General features: G+C 43.2%; 2 protein-coding genes across 3 annotated transcripts in view; one reads left to right on the top strand and one right to left on the bottom strand.

The window, feature by feature from the left end:
* Pbgs (Porphobilinogen synthase) overlaps positions 1-12,924 on the bottom strand; it is a 106,649-nt gene extending 93,725 nt beyond the window's left edge. Inside the window, exons 1-2 of the mRNA XM_080276700.1 lie at positions 12,797-12,924; positions 4,871-4,982 (exon numbers count right to left, since the gene is read on the bottom strand). Coding sequence (XP_080132826.1) covers positions 4,871-4,982; positions 12,797-12,924 — 240 coding nt within the window. The remainder of the gene's footprint in view (positions 1-4,870; positions 4,983-12,796) is intronic.
* Positions 12,925-21,504: 8,580 nt separating this feature from the next.
* LOC145405284 (Golgi resident protein GCP60) overlaps positions 21,505-22,732 on the top strand; it is a 60,321-nt gene continuing 59,093 nt past the window's right edge. For both annotated transcript variants that reach the window (XM_080276698.1, XM_080276699.1), the window contains exons 1-2: positions 21,505-21,546; positions 22,180-22,424. In XM_080276698.1, coding sequence (XP_080132824.1) covers positions 22,199-22,424 — 226 coding nt within the window. In that variant the 5' untranslated portion in view covers positions 21,505-21,546; positions 22,180-22,198. The remainder of the gene's footprint in view (positions 21,547-22,179; positions 22,425-22,732) is intronic.

Consider the following 22,732-nt stretch of genomic DNA (forward strand, 5'->3'; position numbering starts at 1 on the left):
TGACCCAGCGACGCACCCCTAGGTCACCTGCCAGCAATACTCTCAGACTCTGACAGTGAATAGACGCCAAGAACTTCTCCACTAGACCACACGGGAATTTACATTGTTGTGCAGTGAAAAAAACAGTGCATTGTGTTAAGGATTTACAGTTGTGAGTGAAAAGACAAACAATTTTTGGACTAAATTTAACGTAAATAGACGTGTGTTTTTGCTTTAGAAAATTGTTATAAGAGTGGAAAGACTTAAAGTGCAGAGTGCAACACTTATTAAGTTACAATGGAGCATATGTTAGACAAGAGTGCGCACTGTGAAGAGAATGGACTTCTGAGTGCGAATGACTAAGTTCAGTGCAAGACTTCATGAACAGTGTACTGCACGTGCTTCAGGAAATCCTTCTTACTGTCAGAGTCTGAGAGGAGGCGGTTATTCATCGAGATGGCCATGGACTTGCTGTAAGTAGGCAGAATGTTTCATACTGTATTCTACTGTATTTTCCATACTATACTTACCTCAAACACCTCATTTCACTCTTTTATGTCTCTTATTGGTGTGAATATGCTGTGTCTTAGGTGCTATGCATGTGCAGTAGGGAGGTGTTTTTCTGAGTTAGGCTAGGTTAGTGTCCATAACTACCAGTCCAGGAGCCAGGGACTTGTAAGTACCCAGAATGTTGAATATTGTATGAACCTACCTCAAAAACCTCATTTTATGCTTCTTTTGCATTTATTTCAGTCTTTTATGTCCCTTATTGGTGTGATTTGGGTCTTAAATAGATGCTATGCATGTCCAGAGGGAGTTGTATAGGTGTTTTTCTGAGTTAGGGTCCATAAGTACAAGTCCAGAAGCTGGGGCCCAATATCCAGACAAGACCACTATCCGGACCTGCCTATGGCTCTATTACGTCGGATATTGGAGGGATTACTTATTTTTATAGTAGACCCTCGTTATACTGGATCAATTTGGGGGATGTCTGCTTTGATAAGGCCTATATTCTGGTACTCCCTGAAGAGGGGTTTCAAGTACAAAATGAAAATAAATTAGTCTATCTATCTATAGCCCGACACCCTAATCCTGCAAAGGGTGGCAGACAAAACGCCTCCAGGTCACTCTGTCACCCACCATTTGACTGTGTTCCCCCCAGCTCACTCCCCCCCCTCCCTCATATACCTCTCAACTCCACCCCTCCACCTCATCCTCAGTCTCCCCCTCCCTCTCCCTCCCTCCACTTCACTGCTTTGCGCAGTGGCAGTATCGTAACCATTGAGGTCTTGCCTAAGTGATGTATTTGCTGCTGCTATAAAGCTCGAATTGGGAAAAGTTGTCAATACCATCTCAGCACTTTTGCGGCACCTCGGTTTGGGTTACCTTTCCTAGAAGGGTAGTCAAGTCGTACCCCACCTGCTCGTGGTGACCTCGCAGACACCCTGTTTATTTCCATTTCTGTTCTTTGTGTTTTTTTCGTTTTTCTTTTTTTCTCCTAAATTAGGGTGACACAAATGGGGGCGGCGCTACCTGGGTTTATCCCAGGTAGTGTTGTATATATATACTGTATATATATATATATATATTTTTTTTTTATGCGAGGAAGAAGGAACCAAAGGCCATGAGCCACGCAATAACAGTTCCCTCCAAGAGAAAAAACAAAATACAATAGAAAGCCAAATTCAAGATCCGATCATTTCGAGATGCCTGGACACACTGCGTTTGAAAGACTGGAGATCATAGGAAGCAGGAAATACAGACAGAGGGAAACAGTTCCAAAGCTGACCTGTTGCATAAATGAAGGACTGGGAGTAACGGTTAACTGTTGCATTAGAGAGTTGGACAGAAAAGGGATGAGAGTTTGCTGCTAGACGGGTGCTACGCGCCCGTCGTAGAGGTGGAGGAATGCATGCAGACAGTTCAGAGGAGCAGCGACCATTAAACCAGTGACAGAAAAGAGATAAAGATGCAACAGTGCGGCGAAGAGACAGAGGTTGAAGAGAGTCAGTAAGAGGAGGTGAGTTAATGAGACGAAAAGCCTTTGACTCCACCCTATTGAGAAGAGCTGTTTGTGGGGAGCCTCCCCACACATGAGAGTTGTACTCCACACAGGGGCGGATAAAACCCCTATACAGTCAACAACTGAGCAGGAGTAAAGAAAGAACGAAGTCGGCTTAGCACACCTAATCTCTTAGAAGCAGATTTTACAAGATATGTAATATGATCTTTCCAAAAGAGAGGGGTGACATGATTGCGGTGTTCTGGGCCATGATGGGAGTAGATAAAGCTGACAGAAAAGATCTGTTTGTATGGGATAGGAGAGTAACAACAGGACATGGAATGAAACTGAAAAAGCCAAGTTGCTTAAAGGATATCAAGAAATACCAGTATAGCTTTCCACATAGATGCACAGACCTGTGGAATACCCTGGACAAAGAGACTGTCTGGTCTAAAAACTTAAACGAGTTCAAACCAAAATTTGACTTATTAAGAAAAAGAGATAGGACTCAACAAGCGTAGCTCATATCCTGTGTATCACAACTAGGTAAATACACACACACACACACTCAGGAGACAAGCTGGGGTGGGGAAGGGTGGGGGAATGGGGAGTTAGACAACCGGGGGCAGGGGAGGGCAGGGGGATGGAGAGGGAGACATGCCTGGCAGTGCTGAGCATGGTGGTGGATGGAGGAGGGATGGTGGGAGAGGACAGGGGACAGATGGAGGACTGGGAAAGCCGCGTGAACCACCACATCCCATTCACACACGCTTGTTTCAAACCTAGAGAGGGGTGTAGTGTTCAGACTAATGAATCAATGGTTGCTCGGATTGTGGAAATGTTCCTCTATTTCTTTTGCTCTGTCTAGCGAATCGTCGTTTATCGATGCGCTGGAAATTGGGGGATGGATGTATCCTAAAATTATGGCAAATTTTCGTAAGCCCTCCTGCAGATGTGTCGTCTGTCTTGTTTACACCCGTGTGTGTGTGTGTGTGTGTGTGTGTGTGTGTGTGTGTGTGTGTGTGTGTGTGTGTGTGTGTGTGTGTGTGTGTGTAGACATGTTTAACCCCTAACGACCGCATTTTTCTGAAGCTATGTTCCACCCCATCCACAATTCAGGGCTGATTTTTCAACTTTCTATCTATCTAGTCCAGCACCTTAATCTTGCAAAGGGTGGCCGCAGACAAAACACCTCCAAGTCGCTCTGTCACCCACCATTTGACTACCCTCCCTCCAACTCAACCCCCCTCCCTCATATACCTCTCAACTCAGTCCCTCCACCTCATCCTCGGTCTACCCCTCCCTCTCCCTCCCTCCAACTCACCCCCCCTCCCTCATATACCTCTCAACTCTATCCCTCCACCTCATCCTCGGTCTACCCCTCCCTCCACCTCACCTACATACACCCTCTTAGTCAGTCTTTCGTTCTCCATTCTCTCCACATGTCCAAACCACCTCTGTGTATTTCTCCTAATATTCTCAACCACATCAACTTTCACCAAGATAACATTTTTTCTTACTGATTTGAAGAGCTTGAATTTACACACCTGAAAATGCCAATCTGTCCCCTAGACCTAATGGTTATTGCAAAACTGCCTATCAAAGATTATAAAAGTCCCCCCTCACAGAAAGAGAGAAAACAGGAAAACATTGGCGGTAACCCAAGTTTTGCTAGAAAACCTTACAAAAATCATTGAAATCAATGTAAAATATTTTTTTGTTGATGAAACTACGTGTGGGAGTCAGGATGAGTTAAAAAAAAAAAAAAAAAAAAAAAAATCCCAAATGGCAAAAAACTAATTTTTGCTAAAGAACCTTACCAAAATCAATGAAATCAATGTAAAATATGTTTCAATGATAAGACTAGGTGCACGAGTCAACATAAAAAAAAAAAAAAGCAAAAAAAAAATTCTTGGTGAGAGTAGACAGTATGGCACGGAAATACCACTTCATATTTAGGACCAAAGGATAGGGAAGGAGGAAAGTTGAGATGGGTGGGGAGTCTCTGGTGGGGGCGAGAGAGACACACCACCAATGCCAGGGAGGTGGTCTATCTATCTACCTATTGCCAGACGCCTCAATCCCGTTTAGGGAGGTGGTGTGGGGAGTATTATGGAGGGAGGAAACACACACAAAGCGATCATAGCAGAGAAATTGCTGCGTCATTTGATATAAAGGGGGGGGAGGTGGAGGGGGGGTGACCAGGCATAAGACACCCCCCATACAATGTAGATGTGGTATTGGTGAGTAGTTTGGGTGGGAGGGGACAGAACTGGCTGTATCCAATCAGCCACAGGGAGATGGACAAGTAGCTGAGGGGGGGGGGGCCACAGACCTGATGAGGAGGTGGGATCATCCTTCCTACCATCTCATTCCTTAGTTCTGATTAGGTAGGAACCATTTACATCATAAAAGGAGCTGGCTTAATGCTCGGCAGTTTCTGACAGACCTTCTATGACCGTCAGTCATACATTCGGCATGGCAAACATGCAAACTGACGACCATCAGTCATAGTACTTCAGGGGTTAAGAACATATGATCAATTTTTAATGCAACGACTTCACTGTTCGTCCATTCAATCATTCATAAAGGCTCCAACATGCTTGTATGCATCAATTTTGGTCACCCAGTGGTGGCTCTCCACACTGCTCGAGCTCTACATTCTTTATTACAGTATTTTCTTTTTGCTACTGTTCTGATTCTACTATCCAAAATACTGTACTTTCATGTTCTGTAAAGTCTTTGTGGACCCAAGCACTTCAGATTTGCAAGTCTGATCTGTACAACTAGAGTGCTATTAAAGTCACTTATAAGGATGATTTTAAAGAAGCAACATGCTGAATAACTCAATGCCATAATATAGCAGCCTCATTCTATGAAAATACTTACAGAGGACAAGCCATTCTGCACAAGTGGCTGTAAAGCTGCTGCCAGCTTGTTCACTCCATAGCGAAAAACTCCTGGCATGCTGGCCACAGGTTGCTCTGCATCATCATCATCTCTATGGAGCAAGATATGTTACTCAAGTACTGCATTATGAACTGAGAGGATTACTTAGTCCACTAAATGAGAAAGTTCTATCTATCTGCACCTGTCTACAGCCAGACACCTTGATCCTGGAAGCGGTGGCCACAAATGAACTGCCTCCATGTCATCCTGACCCCTGCCATCAGACTACCCTCTCTCCAACTTAGACCCTTCTCACTAATATGCAGTAGAACCCCAGAATTCGCACACAATTTGTTCCTGGAGGCTGTACGTGTTGCGAACTGTTCGAAAACCGAATAATTTTTTCCCATGAGAAACAATGTAATTTGCATTAATCTGTACATAAAACCTTTAAATAAAGAAATATACCCAGTAGATAATATAAATGATAATTTTACTGCATTTTACCTGTGGTGACGAAAGGTGATGGCTTAAGCGGATGGATGTAGAGAGGAGGAGGTGTTAGTATTTGGAAGGGGAGTCACCTTCCATGAAAACTGTAGGTAGCTGCCTTTCTGGTGTCTTCTTGCTTTTCTGTCTCTGGACAAGGAGATTCTTGGGATCGAGGGGATGCTTGAGGTTGGGGCATTGCTTTGGGTTCTTTAACCCTTTAACCGCGGGTGTCATTCCAGAATGACATCGACAAAACTGGACCAAACCGTGGGTATCATTCTGGAATGTTCGTGAATATTTTGAACACCGCACGTTTTTCCTGTGCGCAAATTGTCTCACACAAGAGTAGCTGTCGAGTTCTTTCACGCCAGCCATCCCACACCTCCCTCCTCCCACCCCGAGGGGGGCCCCCCCCACCCCTGCCCTGACACGCATCAGTCAGTATCTGTCCAGCTCTGTACGTGATAATGGCACTCCGTCCCGAGTCATCGTCGCTCGCTTCCTCCTCGGAAATTATTAGTGCTAGTGTGCCTTCGACCTCTACACCGAGGAAGGAACTGCCGACGGCGAGGCAGAAGAGGTTGAGCACCCCAGAAATTAGGACAGAGCTGGATAAAACTGTAAGTACAACTCTGGATTGTAGCAGTGAGAGTGATACACTTACAGCAAGTAGTAGTGACGATTTTGCAGTGATTGGTGGTGAACCCTTTAGCATTGACAGTGACAGTGATGAAAGTGAACATGTTGTTTCCCCCCCACCGCCCCCAACTTACTCTGGGAAAGGGAAGGCCCCTATGGGGAAAATTGGTGTTGCACGTGGGAAGGGAGTGAAGCGTAAACTTACGTCTCCTACACCAGGCCCTAGCAAGCATTTCCCACCACTTTCCCATTCCCCTAGCCCTATTGCCCTTACATCTTCTTCATCTTCTGTCGTGCCCTCTCCTCAGTCTACATCATCTGAGGAATATGAATTCCCAGAGCCTGCACAGCGAGGGAAGGCAGGCCGTGCAGGCAGGGTAAGCAGGGCAGGCCGGCCTAGAACAAAGGGGATGCGTGGCACTAGGAGGGCAAAGCTGGGTGATAAGCGAGGTGATAAGCGGGGAAGAAAGGGTCAGATTTCACCACACACCAGGTCAGTAACCCCCCTGCCTGCCCCCCACCCAGCTCCCTCACCCTCGCCACCCCCCCACTCACCCCCCTCCCGCTCGCCTCCTGCATCACCCATTGCCTCCACCTCAGCTCCTTCTCACGGGGAAAAGAGTGCAATGCGACCTGCCACTTCCACTGAACCACGCACCGGGCAAGTGGATGCATTTGTTTGGTCTGATGGTGCTGATTTTCAGCCACACAATCCACCGTTTGACATGACAAATGCGGGAATACAGCCTGCCTTTCCATGCAACGAAGGAGATGATTTTGTTGACTACTTCCTAGCCTTCATGGAAGACGAAATCGTGCAGTTTGTCAGCAATGAGACCAATAGGTATGCAGCTCAGTGTGCAACAGAAGGGCTGGGACCTATTGGCTCACCAAAGCAAGTGTCGTGGTTGCCTGTCGGGATCAGAGAGCTGTATGTGTTCTTTGCTCTCATGTTCTTGATGCCCCATATCAAGAGACATGAGTTGGAGGAGTACTGGCTGGTTGATGACATTACTTCTATCCCAACATTCGGGAAGTACATGTCACGAGATCGGTTCCGACAGCTGCTAGGATACCTGCACTTCGCTGACAATGGAAACCCGTCCCAAACTGACCCTTTGTGGAAAGTGAGGGATTTTCTCAACAGGATTAGGGATCGATTTATGCAATTTTTTCGTCCTATGCAAAAAGTCGTCATAGATGAATCCCTGGTATTGTTCAGAGGACGTCTCAAATTCATGAAGTACATCCCCAGCAAACGCCACCACTTTGGGATAAAGTTCTTTGTGCTGTGTGACTGTGAGATGGGGTATATCCTTGATTTCGTGATCTACTCTGCAAGTACAATGGACGTGGACAGGAAAGACCCCCTTGGCTTCTCTGGCTCCGTTGTAAAAGTGCTGATGGAGAGTTATTTTGGTGGGAATCATGTGCTGTACACAGACAATTATTACACAGCAATGAAACTCGCCAAATACCTGGCTGAACATGGCACTGGCACTGTAGGCACTGTACGGAGCCATAGGAAAGAGTGGCCAAGTTTCCCAGAAGCATCATCCTCATCCAAGGGAGATGTGCACCTGAAGAAGTCAGACAAGCTTCTGGTGATCAGGTGGCACGACAAGAAGGTCGTGAATATGCTCAGCACCATCCACAAGGGGGAATTGCAGAGAACTGGGAAGGTCAGCTACAGGATGGGAGAGCCAATCATGAAGCCCGATGCCGTCATTGACTACAATATCAACATGAGACTTGTTGATAAGTCTGACATGATGAATGGCGAAATAGACTGTTTCAGGAGAAACACCCGATGGTACAGGAAGGCTTGCCTCCACATGCTCGATATGTGCATGCTCAACGCCTTCCTCCTCTACAAGACACAAGTCGGGGGCATAAGGCAACCATCCCTGAGACAGTTCTCCAAGACTGTCGTGCAGCAGCTGCTTGCACGATTTGGTCAGGTGATGGCATTGGTCCCGAGGCTACACTCTGACACACAACCTGACCGTTTTGAGTGCCGCAATTACATGAGCCGGCACCAGCTTGTGAAATTGCCTCTTACCGCAGGCGGCAGGTTGTCACAGGGCCGCTGCAGAGTGTGTCATAACACCACATGGAGGCCTCGGACGAGAAAAATGAGCACACACCAGTGCCAGGAATGCCAAGTCGCTCTCTGTGTGACTCCGTGCTTTGCCGAGTACCACTCTCTGAGTAAATACTGACAGTAACAGTGATATACAGTGATGTGACAGTGACGTGCTTTACCAATAATTGTATAATGGATAAGGTAGTAATAAGGGATATTTTGCCTAGAAATCAATGTAAATATTGGCCAGTATAATAAGTGATATTGTAATAAGAGAATCTGCGGCACTGCTGTGATTCTGTGATGCGACAGTGACGTGCTTTACCAATAATTGTATAATATAGTAATAAGAGATATTTTACCTAGAAAATTATGTAAATATGGCCAGTATATAAGTGATATGGTAATAAGAAAATCTGCGGCACTGCTGTAATTCTGTGATGCGACAGTGATGCAATATAGTAATAAGTGCAGTGTAAATATAATATATATTGCCCAGATTATATGTAAAATAGTAATAGAAGTTAGAAATAATGAAAACATCGCCGTTAACCAAACGTCAGTGAGCGTGTGATGCCGCAGTGAAGTGCGGGCAATTACAGTGCCTTTTACCTACCTCAGTGAACACAGAGTGGGTGTTTATCGTATGTGCAGTGTTCATATATGTTTATAGTACTATTATCAGAGAGTGGTTGGCATTTGGTACTGGTGTGTGGGGCGTAAAATAGTGATTTTACACCCCTCACTTCTAACGGCACTGCCCGTCCTGTGAAAGTCAACAAAGTCATGAAACCTACATCAATGCAAAGCTGAAGGTTAGTACTTTCTAATGGTACCTTATTTTTTTCTCTAGCTTTATTCTGTGCAGAGTTATTAAGGTTTAAAGGTTTGTTTACATTTGGCTGAAACCCTCGTGGGAGAGGCCAGCCGGGGCAAAACAATGCCCGCGGTTAAAGGGTTAATGGTAAAGAACCTGATTATGTACAATTTTCTAACAAAAATACGTAATTTATCACAAAGTTTAATGGAGCCTGTATGGCTGATGCGTAGCTGGCAGAAGACAAAGTGGGACTGGCGACCACGTGGCACCTATGACACCATGTCTCTTAGTGCGAATAGCAGGTTGCCGTACAAAAACTGGAGCGATTTTTGGACGAAAAAGCTGTACAAAAATCGAGCTGTACGAATTCTGGGGTTCCACTGTACTGTACCTCTTCAGCCTATCCCTCCATCTGATCCTCATTGTAGTCTACAAAAGATGTTTTCCATTGGACAGTTTCTTAAAAATGAGAGAAACATCAGTGACAGTGAAAGGTAAATATGAAAATACTTGCTAAATGGCAATCTGGCCTCTGCAATTCTTCGATCAATCAATTAAATGATGCCATGCTTTGACATAAGAAATCCCCATGACTGAGGTTGACCATGGTCTACACACACACACACACACACACACACACACACACACACACACACATGCACACACACACACACACACACACACACACACACACACACACACACAGTCTATTGTCAGATGCCATAATCTCATGAAGGGTTGCCACAAACAAATCACCTCCACATTGCCCTGTCCTCTGCCATTTGGTGGCCCTTTCTGAAACTCACCCTCCTCCTTCATACAACTCTCAACTCCATCCCTCCATCTCATCTTTGGTCTCCCCCTCCTTCTCTCCCTATTCACCTCACTCACATACTGTACACTCTTTTAGTCAGCCTCTAATTCTCAATACTCTAACGTAGCCAAACTATCTTGAAGTAGGCCTATTTCTCTTAACATTTCTATTCACATCCACATCAACACCACAGCCCTCCTCTGCCATAGTACTGCTGATATTTTTTATGGACTGGAAATTAAACCAAATGCCAAGCCTAGCTCCATGACAGCATAAAAATTTTGTATTCAGTACAGGCTCTAGTCCTTTCCTGTTAACTAGCTCAGATTCTCATTCTTTGGTAGTTTATTTCACATAACTCAGTGAAAGAAAAGGACAATGTTATGGCTCTACATCATTTTCCTAGCACCATTTTGTGACTAGCAACATATCTGAGTGTTTATCTACTTTTACAACTCGGCATTCAAAATGGAGTGACACCAAAATTAGACCAAGTTAGAGTAAAACAGTACTGGTACTGTATAGTGACTCAGTAATGAAATGTTCCTGTTGATCTGGAGAAGTCCTCTGACAGATGCCCTCAGGAGGTGATGAAGTGGGCAATGAAAAAGTTTGAGATCGAGGAGTGGCTGGTTAGAGTGGCTATGGCTATGCATGTGGGTTCTCGCACCCAAGTAAAAGTGAATGGAGATTTGAGTGATGAGTTTTTTGTGAATGCTGACATGCATCAGGAGTCAGACTTGAGTTCATTATTGTTTGTCACTGTGCTTAAAGCTCTCACATGACTTCAGAAATGACCTCCCATAGGAAATGACGTACACTCAACCCCTTGCTATCGCGCGTTCAGCTATCACGCAAACATCAAATGCACAACCATACATGCTATCACGCACCCCAAGACCGCTATCACGCGTTGAGTTTGAAGACAGGCTAGCCGAAACTTATTCACACGGCACTTCATATGAGGTTTGCAGAGGATATGATGGTTAATCGGAATGGTAACGTGGTAAAATTCCCGATTATCGCACGGGCATTTGGAATGCATCTGAACGGATTCCTGCCGAGGACACGACGGGCAAAACAGTCACCAAAACCCATTCGGCTCGAAAGAATATATCATACTACAATATTGAAATTTAGCCTAACACTGAATCCATCCATCCATCCATTGCCAGATGCCATGTATCCCAAATGGGGTGGCCAAGGGCTTAGAGTTAACTGTTTTACAGGGAGGGGCACTAATCCTCCACCAACCCCACTTGACACGTAGGGATGCCAACAGCATCTGGTGTTCCCAGGCGGTCACCCATCCAAGTACTAACCAGACTAACACTGAATACTTATTAATATTGTATTTTAGAATAAATATCAATCGTTTTGAAACCCTTATAAAGAGTTAATAATTCTTATGCCGAAAAAACTGTGATGTCGATAAAGTAATCACGTGTTTACAACTGAGACAGAGCTCTGACGACAGTGTGAGGGACGTGTGTGATAGCGTCCACGTTTTGTTCCACTTAAATGTTCCTCAGCCATTCCTGATATAAGGTACCATGTGGTACCCCCTTTAGCTGTGGACACTAAAGAAATGGAGACAGCCAAAGAGATCTGGCGGCAACTAAGCCACTCCCAAGCCTCGGAACCCATCAAACCACCCAAGCCGAAATCCTTATAAAAGTTTGAACGCCTTTTATGTTGTTTATTTATTCATTATACTGTTATTATTAATATAATAATGCTTTATTTCATGTTAGAGGAGAGCTTGGCAAGAAATCCTAGGCATAAAGTGGTTAATAGTTAGAAAAATGGGCCACTGAAAAAACAATTAAAAATTTTCCCATTGATTGTTCAGTTCAACTATCGCGTATTCAGCTATCACGTGCATTTCCTGTGACCAATTAGGCGTGATAGCAGGGGGTTGAGTGTATGCTGATGACTTGGTGTTCTATCTATCTATCTATTGCCAGTCACCTTAATCCCATAATGGGTGGCCACAAACAAATCGCCTCCATGTCGCCCTGTCCATGCCATTTTACTTCCCTGCTCCCAGCTCATACTCCCCTCTATCATATACCTCTCCATTCCATCCCTTCATCTCATCCTTGGCCTCCCCCTCCCTCTTCCCCCCTCCACCTCACTCACATACACTCTCCTCATCAGTCTCTCGCTCTCCATCCTCTCCACATGGCCAAACCACCTCAGTGTGTTTCTCCTAACACTTCCTATTACATCCACATCCGCACTACAGCATTCCCTCACTTCCTCATTTGTCAATCTGTCTCTCCCTGTGATTCCAAATGCTTCTCTCAAATAACTCATTTCCACTGCTCACACTCTTGTGTCCCTCGAACAATGTCCAAGCTTCATTTCCATACGTTAGAGTTGGTATCACAATACTGTCATGTAGTAGCTTTGCAGAAAATCAAAATGAGGCAAAGGATAGATTTAGGAAATGAAGAGACGGAATGGGGTACAAGGGTTTGAGAGTAAATGCAGATAAAACAAAAGTGGTGACATCTACAGCTGGTGATGGTACTGTCAAAGCAAAGGGAGTGTGGCCATGTGCAGTTTGCCACAGGGTGTTATGGGATCTTTGTATGTGGCATTTGTGGGGAGTGTAATGCTGTATGGTAGTGAACTTAGTCAGCACAGGAAGAGGCTATCTGTAGGCTCAAATGTATGGAAATGACAACGAAAACATGGATATGTAGTGCGTCCAAGAATGTGAGGCCTGAAGGGGCCTAGATTTCAACTGAAGAGTTGAGAGGAAGGATGGGACTGGAATGTATTGATATTGTGATGAGGATGGGTAGACTGAGATGGTTTAGGCACACTGAGAGAAAGGAGGATGACAACTGAGCACAGAAGGTGAGAAGTGTGAATTTCTGTGGTACAGCTTTGAGAGTCAGACCGAAAAAAAACCTGAGATAAGGTTACAGAGTGTGACCTCCGAACAGGGAGGCTGTATGAGACTAAGCTGCATGAACAGCCACCATTAGGTACTAAAACCAATTCATGAAACATGTTGGAACCTTTATAAATGATACAAAACAATACAAAACATCAAGGACTTACACAATGAAAACTGGATACATTAAGTTCCAGGGATGAATCTCAGTATTGGAAGTCTGCCATCTCCTTAATGTGGGGTTGAAGTATCCACTGTGTAGGATTCGCTTTGCTGGGGGTTCGTAGGAGGCCATAACCTGAAAGTTAAACTTGTTTTAGTTTGACTTAAAAATGTTCTCTCTCCATCATGAATGTTAAGCTGTTACAATATAGGCTACTACCACAAAAACAGGATGATGGTTATGAAGAAGTGCTATTGAATGGATGTATAGTTGTTAACACTGTCTTCTTCTGCGACCAAACTACAGTATGTCAAATAAGCTGCAAAAAGACAAAATATTGACAAAGTTAAGGTGAAAATTATAGCTAGTAATAGCATCAGGGATGTGTTATTTCATAACACAACATTTCCCATACAATAATCTTCAAGGAGACATAGAATCATCTTATTTTGCAGTTTTCTTCAGTTTTTTTCTTTACCACTGCTCTTCATAGGATTCTTTGAGTATATTCTGAGTGGGGTTTCAAGTTACAATGTTGTCTACTTCTTTTAAAAGTGAACAGTGCTTGACAGCAGTCTTTGCCTGCAGTCTCCAATGATGGCAAAGACAGGTGGATGCTATCTTGTGATACACCAAAGGCTGACAGATGCCATCTTTGAACGCCATTTTCGACACAAAATCATCAATATCAGTGATGATTTATTTAAACCCAACCTAAGTTTTCATGACAACCCAACCTTGTTTTCCTATCCAAAACTAACCTATTTTATGCTAATCTAACCAAACTTATATAATCCTAAACTCTCTCTCTATCTATCTATTGCCAGATGCCTTACTCCCATAAGGGGTGGCTACAAATTGCCTCCATGTTGCCCTGTCCCCCACTATTTCACTCCCCTGCTCCCAGCTCACACACCCCTCACTCATATACCTCTCCACTCCATTACTTCAGTTGACTATCCTAACTAAACTAGCATGTTGATACAGAAAAGACAAATATTTATGTTACTATGCATGCTGGAAAACCTTTAAAAAGGTACAACTTCTGTATTTTGAAAGTCAGGCTTGAATGAGATCAGGTGGTAACCCATTCCTGAGTGTCCATATATATAAGGACAAACCAATAGTGTCAAAGTTGCTGAGTCCGTATACATACGGCCCGACTCATAGTACCCTAAACTGCCAAGTCCACATATATACAGACAAGGTTTTTCGCACATTTGCACAAAACTGTTTGAGTCTGCCCTCAGTGTGCGACAGAAAATGGGATTATGGACACTCTTCTTGCTCTCCCATGCCTTATACCAATATAAAAAAAAAGTTGAATGTGAAAATATGGTACCGGTATGTAAAATTAGCAATGAACTCACAACTTCCCATCATTGTAGTTTTGACTATGACCACATTACATACATCAGGTTGTGTTTCCATACTACAAATACTCCTTGCATCCACCTACTCTACATCAGAATGGACTATCTATCCACATCAACTGCTGATAATATCTGAAAGTAGACATCTGACACAAATCTGGGTCATGCTGCACTGCCAAAGATATTGTGCTTACTCCCGACTTTCACTCAAAGATGGAGAACTTCCAAGTGATGAACTAACTGATAGTAATGTGTAAATAGTGTATACCTGTATATTGAAAGTAATACAGGTTCAGGCATACCCTGGTTTAAAAATCTCATTGGTTAGGTAAAACCCCAACGTTAGGTGGGGTATCGTACTATACATCAGGGTATTTTTAACATGTATTTCAAAGTGGACCGTTTACCAGCCTTTGGTTTCCCCCCAAACCAAGTCCTAAACCCACCCAGATGAGCCCAAAAACATGTTTAAAGGCAATCTAAATGGCCTAACAGCTGTCAAGGAAGCTAAACCTATGCCTAACACCTGCAAATAACTCACTAAAACTGACAAATCAAATCTGAATATTGTAAAATATGTCTGGAAAAAATCAAGCTTAGTAAACTGTACCCCAAAATGACAATGTTCACCCCACCTATGGCTAAAACACATTAATCGTGGTCTAAAAACAGTTTATAAATCAACCTAAACACATAATTTTAGTCTAAACTATCATCTAAATTGGTAAGAAAAATCAAACCCCATCATTAAACCAGGGTATGGCCATTGTTCTGCGGGGTATGGTGCAATTTCTACCCCCATCGTTAAGCCGGGGTATTGCATCTAGGGGTATCGTATATCAAGGTATTACTGTATATCAATGACAAAACCTGAGTCTAGCCATAATTCAGTCAGAGTCAAGGAATTCACATAAGCCACTGGCCATAGTTCTTTTCAAGGTTTTGCTGTAGACCAAGGTAAGACTGATTGGCCTGTAGTTTAGGGGAACGTAACAAGATCCCTTCTTGAATACTGGAATAATTTCAGATCTTTTCCAGGTAAGTCTTTACCAAATGGGCATGGCGATTCCACCCACATTGAAACAAACTCACAATCTTAAGGTAAGTAATTCGGGAACATATGCAACACAGAGTTAACAGTAGAATTGTGACTGCAAGAAGTGACTGGAAAAAAACAAAATACACCTATTTTGGAGTACAGTAAAATCTCGATATAACGGACTTCAATAGACCGGAATTCGCTTGTATCAGACTCGAGGAGCTACCGGACTAAATTCCTATACTGTATATCGGAAAAAGTCCGATAAAGCCAGAAGCAGTCCAGACTGCCCGACCACTTCAGCTATGTTCACCACAATAAGGTAAATAAAAGTCATGTTTATCAGTGTACAGTACAGAATTATTATACATATTATACCAATTGATTAATGTAGTGAAGTTATAACACAGTACAGTATAGTACTGCAGTGGTAGTCAAAACAGTTTAAAACCCGTTCATGCAATCCGGACTAATGTCTGATATATCGGAAAAAGTCCAGAAGAGCAAGGGGAAGTCCGGATGTCGCTTCGGTTGGAATTTTGCATATTTCGGAATGGTTTGGGCCCCAATTAGTCCATTATAGTGAGGTCTTACTGTACTTAGGAAGCAGCTAGGTCGGCTGCAGCACTGTTTACTGACGGGCTCTCCGACTGGCCGCACTGTTTACCAACCACTGCTCCAACTGGACACGTCAGTGTATCCCCTGTCAAAACAATGGGAAACTTAATGATTCAACCAGATCTAACCTTACCAAACCAAGCCTAATCCAACCTAACCTTACGCAAGTTTGACAGCCAGATTTCAAATTTAAAAATGTGCATTGGATGAGGAGGAAATGGAAAATGTGAGTATGTTTAAGTGCTTCGGTAGTGTGATGAGTAAGGATGGAACTGCTTGAAAGAGTTCTGGCACATCCATTATCCAGTCCTACGTTGCCCCATCAGGACCATAGTAGCCCAGGGCTAGGCAGTTGGTCCTGACACTTAACCCGAAGCGTGCCAGTCCCGTTTTAAAGCAGTCTAACAAAAATCTGCGGTCAGTGCCAGTGTGGTTTTAAAACAGTTTAAAATTAAAACATTCACTGTGATCACATTTTTCAAGATTCGTGGGTAAAAATTGGCAGGCACGTATGTTAACTGTTCCTCTATCATGCCCCAGGCAGTCAAGGCCATACACCCCCTCACTCCCCCCCTCACACTCTCTCGGCCCGTGTGCCTCACCCAGTGATGTACATAGTGAAGGCATGTTAAAAATATTTTCACCTAAATGAAGGGACTATACATAGTGAAATCAAGTTGTAAATATTTTCTAGTAAGTGTGATGTGGTGTGTGGAAGGAAGAAAAGACGGAGGGGGGTGCAAGGAACAGCGTGGTGGAATGAAGAGGTGAAACAGGCTGTGGCACAAAAGAAGAAAGCATACAATGAATGGATGAGAAATAGGGGCGTGGAAGAAGTTGAGAGGCGGAAGAGAGAGTTATATGTAGAAAGAGAGGTGAAAAGATTAGTAAGAGAGAGTAAGAAGAGAGTGGATGAGGAATTTGGAAGGAATTTGAGTGTAAAGTGAAGGGACTGTAAGAAAATGTTCTGGAGAGAGGTGAAAAGAGTAAGACAGGGTGGAAGTGAAGTTAGCGGGGGAGTGAAAGATAAAAATGGTAGATTACTAGTGGAGAAGGGAGAAAAAGTGAGCAGATGGAGAGAACACTTTAAGGAATTGTTGAATGTAGAGGATGGAAGTAATGCGAGTATAAGTGGCTGGGAGAAGGAGGGAGGTGAGAAGACAGGAAGAAATCAGTAGGATAGAAGTTGTGGAAGCAATGAAGAAAGTTAAATTGGGGAAAGCCCCAGGAATTGATGGAGTGTGTGGTGAAATGCTGAAGCATGGGGGAGAGATAGTAGTAGAATGGATGTGGAAGATGTGCAGATTGGCCTGGGAGGAAGGTAGAGTCCCGGAGGATTGGAAGTCACGTATAATTATTCCCTTGTACAAAGGAAAAGGGGAAAAAGAAGTGTGTGGTAATCATAGGGGTATTTGTCTTCTTAGTATAATAGGAAAAGTGTATGGTAGGATATTATTGACAGAGTTAGAGAAAGAACAGAGAAATTAGTTGGAGAAAAACAGGGAGGCTTTAGGAAGGGAAGAGGTTGTGTAGATCAGATATCCATTCTTAGATCTTTAGTGGAAAAGTTTCTAGAGAAGGGAAAGAAGTTGTATGCGGCTTTCATGGATTTGGAGAAAGCATATGACAGGGTGGATAGACAAGAGTTGTGGAAAGTGTTAAGAATATATGGAGTAGATGGGAAGTTGTTGAATGCTGTGAAGAGTATGTACGATGGTGCGAAGGCTGCAGTTTGTGTGGATGGTGAACTAAGTGAATTTTTCTCTTTGAAAGTTGGGTTGAAACAGGGATGTGTCATGTCTCCATGGTTGTTCAATCTGTACATGGATGGGGTAATAAAAGAGGTACAAGGTAGGGTAGTGGATGTTGGAATGGCCCTGGTGAGAGAGGATAGTGTTTGGAAACTCCCTGTACTGTTGTTTGCAGATGATACTGTGTTGTTGAGTGAAGACGAAGGGGAGCTGCAAGGCTTGGTGGATGAGTTTGAGAGAGTGTGTAAGAAACGGAATCTAAAGGTGAATGTACGGAAGAGTAAAGTGATGGTCTTTGAGAGAGGTGAAGTCAGTGAATGTACAGCGACGTTGGATGGTGAGGAATTGGAAAATGTGAGTACGTTTAAGTACTTGGGTAGTGTGATGAGTAAGGATGGAGGTTTGGAGGGTGAAGTGCTTGAAAGGGTACAGCAGGGAAGAAAGGTTGCTGGTTCTTTGAAATCAGTGGTAAGAAACAGGGAAGTGAGCATGGAAGTGAAAAAGTTACTACATGACAGTATTGTGATACCAACTCTAACGTACGGAAGTGAAGCTTGGACGTTGTTGGAAGGACACAAGTCAAGAGTGAGAGCAGTGGAAATGAGTTATTTAAGAGGAGACTGTGGAGTCACATGGATGTGATAGGAAGCGTTATGAGGAACACACTGAGGTGGTTTGGCCATGTAGAGAGGATGGAGGGTGAAAGACTGACGAAGAGAGTGTATGTGAGTGAGGTGGAGGGGGGAAGAGGGAGGAGGAGGCCGAGGATGAGATGGAGGGATGGGGTGGAGAGGTATATGAGAGAGAGGGGTGTGAGTTGGGAGCAAGGCAGCGAAATGGCGGGGGACAGGGCAACTTGGAGGCGATTTTTGTGGCCACCCCAAACGGGATTGAGGCGTCTGGCAATGGATGGATGGATGGAAGTGTAAGAACTGTACATAGTGATGTCAAGCTGTAAACACCTTGTAAGTGCCAGGACTGTTCATAGTGAAGTCAGGTTGTACCTCTCTTCAAGTACCGGTAAGTGTAAGACAATGCATTCACTTTGAGACAGGCATTCAAATTATGACAAATGTTGAAGTAATAAGTAGTCAGAAAAGTGTACTGAATATTGCCATACCTTCCCAACATAAATACGGTACCTGAGTCTACCTTACACAGAAAACGGCTTTCTCTCACCTACGCGGCGAGTGGGTGAGAATGAGAATACCTGTATACGAGTATGTAGAACTCAATAAAACCCACTTTTGAGCTTTAGTGAGTATTTTAATGGTGAGATTCATTGTTTTCACATCAAAATCTATCATTTTAGCCAGTAATAAAAAAGGTCAAAAAAATGGCCAGCATGGGGGTGACCAATAGGGCTAAAAATAGCTGGAACGCAGCAGATTAAGATGAAAGTGACCAGTCACACTCATCCCTGAGTAGCATTACGTGAACAATAAACCTTAACCACCCTTTGGATATAAACCTTCACCAGCTCAATCTGACTGGAGTGCAATAATTACCCACTAAACCACCAGGCGCCCAAATTCGATTATATGGTTACGGTACCACCTAGCATAGTAAATGGCTTTCTGGTGTACAGGGAACCATTTGGCTTGTCACTCAGTGTAGAGTCACCCTCAGGCAGAAGGAAGAGGAAAGAATGAACAAGGAAGAAAGGTTGCTGGTTCCTTGAAAGCAGTGATAAGAAACAGGGAAGAGAGCATGGAAGTGAAAAAGTTACAACATGACAGTATAGTGATACCAACTCTAATGCATGGAAGTGAAGCCTGGACCTTGTTAGAGGGACACAAGTCAAGAGTGAGGGCAGTGGAAATGAGTTATCTGAGAGGAGCATGTGGAGTCACACAGAGACACACACTGACAAATGAGGATGTGAAGGAGCATTGTGGTGTGGATGTGGATGTGACAGGAAGCGTTAAGAGAAACACACTGAGGTGGTTTGGCCATGTGGAGAAGATGGAGAGCGAGAGACTGACGAGGACAGTGTGAGTGAGGTGGACAAGGAGGTCAACGATGAGATGGAGGGATGGAGTGGAGAGGTATCTGAGGGAGAGGGGTGTGAGCTGGGAGCAGGGCAGTGAAATGGTGGGGGACAGGGCAACATGGAGGCGATTTGTTTGTAGCCACCCCGTAGGGGATTAAGGCATCTGGCAATTGATAGATAGATAGCATTAGGAATGTTAAACATAGCCGGCTACTGGCAGACGTCAACAGAATATTTATGCATTCTAAATCCTCATTTATAGCATTCAGAGGTAAGTTTATAAAAACGCCCAGTAGCTGTGGTAATCCAGGAAAAATAACAACCCGCAAAAGATTCACTTCAACAGAAAATATGGAAAGGCTTTTTCTATTTGGTAATGAATTAATCATTTCCAATATTCAATTAGTCTGCCCTGTACTAAAGACTTCTGAAATATTATATGAAGACTGGAGTGGCTAAGAATGGTCATGACTTGGAGACAATGGTGTTGTCCATCAAGGCTCATGCTGGTGTTAGTGTCCAATGTGGCCTACCTCTTCCTCACATCATCGAAACAGAAGAGACGGAGGGATGGGGTGGAGAGATACATGAGGAGGGTGCAAGTTGGAGAATGGGTGACCAAATGGCAGATGGCAAGGCAATATGGAGGCACTTTGTCTGTGGCAGCCTTTTATGGGTTTAAGGGATGTGGATATTATTGATATACCTTTATACCCCTTATTCATTACTGACTACTGTGATTATCTGTCATGCTATACCAATTCTGAGCCATGAACATAACTTCTTATGCAGCATTACAATATTATTCCAAACTCTGGTGTTTAAAAGGACCACTGGTCTTTAAATGGACCCACATGGTTTTTAAATGGCCCATGGTAAACACGAAGCAAAACACCCTCACCTTGTCATTACTATTCATAAGTATATCAAGAAAGGGCAACCATGTGCCTTACCTTAATACAGGCTCATGGCCAAATCAGTGACAATTAAATGCTGCTGTACGTACCACCAAAACACCGGCAGACACTGGAGACACAGTGTTGCCAACCCCTAAAATTTGCCCTGCACATACACTGAAATTACCCTACATTTCCTTTCATTACCCTATGGCTCAGGATGAAAATATTATTATGCTAGTTGGTAAGCCTGTATATACCAAATGTGGCTTCTCTTGTTTAGTGGAAGACGGTTCCGGGACAATTCGTCAGGACGATTCCGCGTCATTTATTGCAAGTATAACAGTATAACTATAAAGATGCCAAGTTATGAACCTGTGTAGTGCAACATATAAAATAAATGCAGAGATCTCTAGCGCGCGAAAATTTCGGTGTGATATGAGTTTCTCGTTGTGAAACTTATTTCAAAGAGAAGGCTCTAGTATTCTGTATTATTCGCCTAATTATTACCTCTGAAATGTATTGCTCATATATATATATATATATATATATATATATATATATATGTGTGTGTGTGTGTGTGTGTGTGTGTGTGTGTGTGTGCTTTCGTACATCTGGTGCAAAGAAAAATACTCTTTCTTCTGGCACTGGTTATTTAGGCTACCCGCCGATCAGAGCAAGACATTGGATATTATCATTTGAGATGAATATATACATGTACCTCTTCAAAGCCGTCTTAAAATATACCCAAGATGTTGTTGTACCAGTAATAATAAAGACAGCTACGGGTGACATAGATGGGTGACGCCAGAAAATGATTCAAAGTCGACTACGAAGTGCAACTTGTAAATTACTTGTAATACCCAAAGCCTACGCTGTTGAATGAACATGAAATTTGATAGTTCCTCTTGAAAATTAGTTATTATAGTATTAATTAAATAATATTAAGTTTATTTATAGAATAACGGGGAATCGTCCATGATGCGAATTGTCCTAATGGAGAATCGTCCATTTTTGACGGCGAATTATTTTCTCGGAACCTGCAGGACTATAATATAGCCCATGCCCCAGCAGCCGATGAGCTGTCAGCTGCCAGATTCACGAGAAGCATATTATTGAATTAAAATATCTATTGTTACAACAGAAGGTGGTGGGTAATGATGGGTGACATATCGTTGAAGCAGTTTTTCTTTTGACAGTAGACTGGTGAAGGAGAATTTTTAAAAATAGTACATTTTTTGAGCATATTCCCTCTCCGTATACTTTGCCACTTAACTTTTGCTGCAAAATAAACTTCACTCATACAAAAAAATCTTCATAACCATGCGGTTGGCAACACGGTGGAGACCCCCTCCATAAACCCTAGCGGCCTTGCAGTTCCCCAGCGTTGAGCTGGTTTGACAAAAATAACTGAATTTGCTATTAAAAAAAAAGAAGGCAAACTCGCTATAATGTAACTATAAATAATTCCACTCAATGATCTGATTTATTTAACTGTTGTAAAACCCATCGCCTTCTTTTGTCGTATTAGCACCTTTCACAACAAGTACTAATATAAGGCGGTGTGTATTTACTGAAATAGTTTTTATAGTAGTCACAAACATTCCAGAGATATTAGTTTCAGATGGCAAGATAATTTGCTAACTACGTTTCAGAGTGAACATGTCAGATTGGTTGTTATAAATGTGATTCAGTTTTTGTCAAGAAATTCTACCAGGTGTGACATGTAAACAAACATGGCGAATGAAGAGGACGTCATCTCGGCCAGAGAAGAGCTGGAGGCGGGTATCCAAAGGCTTGATGTGACCAAGAAGGCGGATGACAACAGTGGTGACGTTGTCAAAGAACTTAAGATACAAACTGACCAAGAATCTGCCGATCGTCGGGTTGGAAATGGCGTAGAGGTGCATTGGGGATTCTCTCTCCAAGACTTGTACCGAATAGCTCTTAAGTTCTATAAAGGTTGGTTTCGTTTATTAATTATGTACGACAGTAACACGGTATTTTCAAATTTCCTATTGAAATGAACTGTTGATAGGATTTTTTTTTTTTTTTTTTTTAAGTAGATGGTGGGAAACAAGTCACTCCGGCTCGTAGTTCTTCCGTTCCTTGTCACTCCGGCCCCCAGTTTTACCAGCCTTAGTCACTGTGGCCTCCCTGATAGTCAGATACAGATATGTCTCATGATCTCGGAATCTTCAGCTAGCATCCCTCGACAATCGCTCACAACCTTTAAATTTGTCTAAATGTACTTAAGATGGATTTATAAA

Source organism: Coenobita brevimanus, chromosome 66, assembly GCF_032717465.1.
Source record: "Coenobita brevimanus isolate Jiangsu-jjx chromosome 66, ASM3271746v2, whole genome shotgun sequence".
Lineage (NCBI taxonomy): Eukaryota > Metazoa > Arthropoda > Malacostraca > Decapoda > Coenobitidae > Coenobita > Coenobita brevimanus.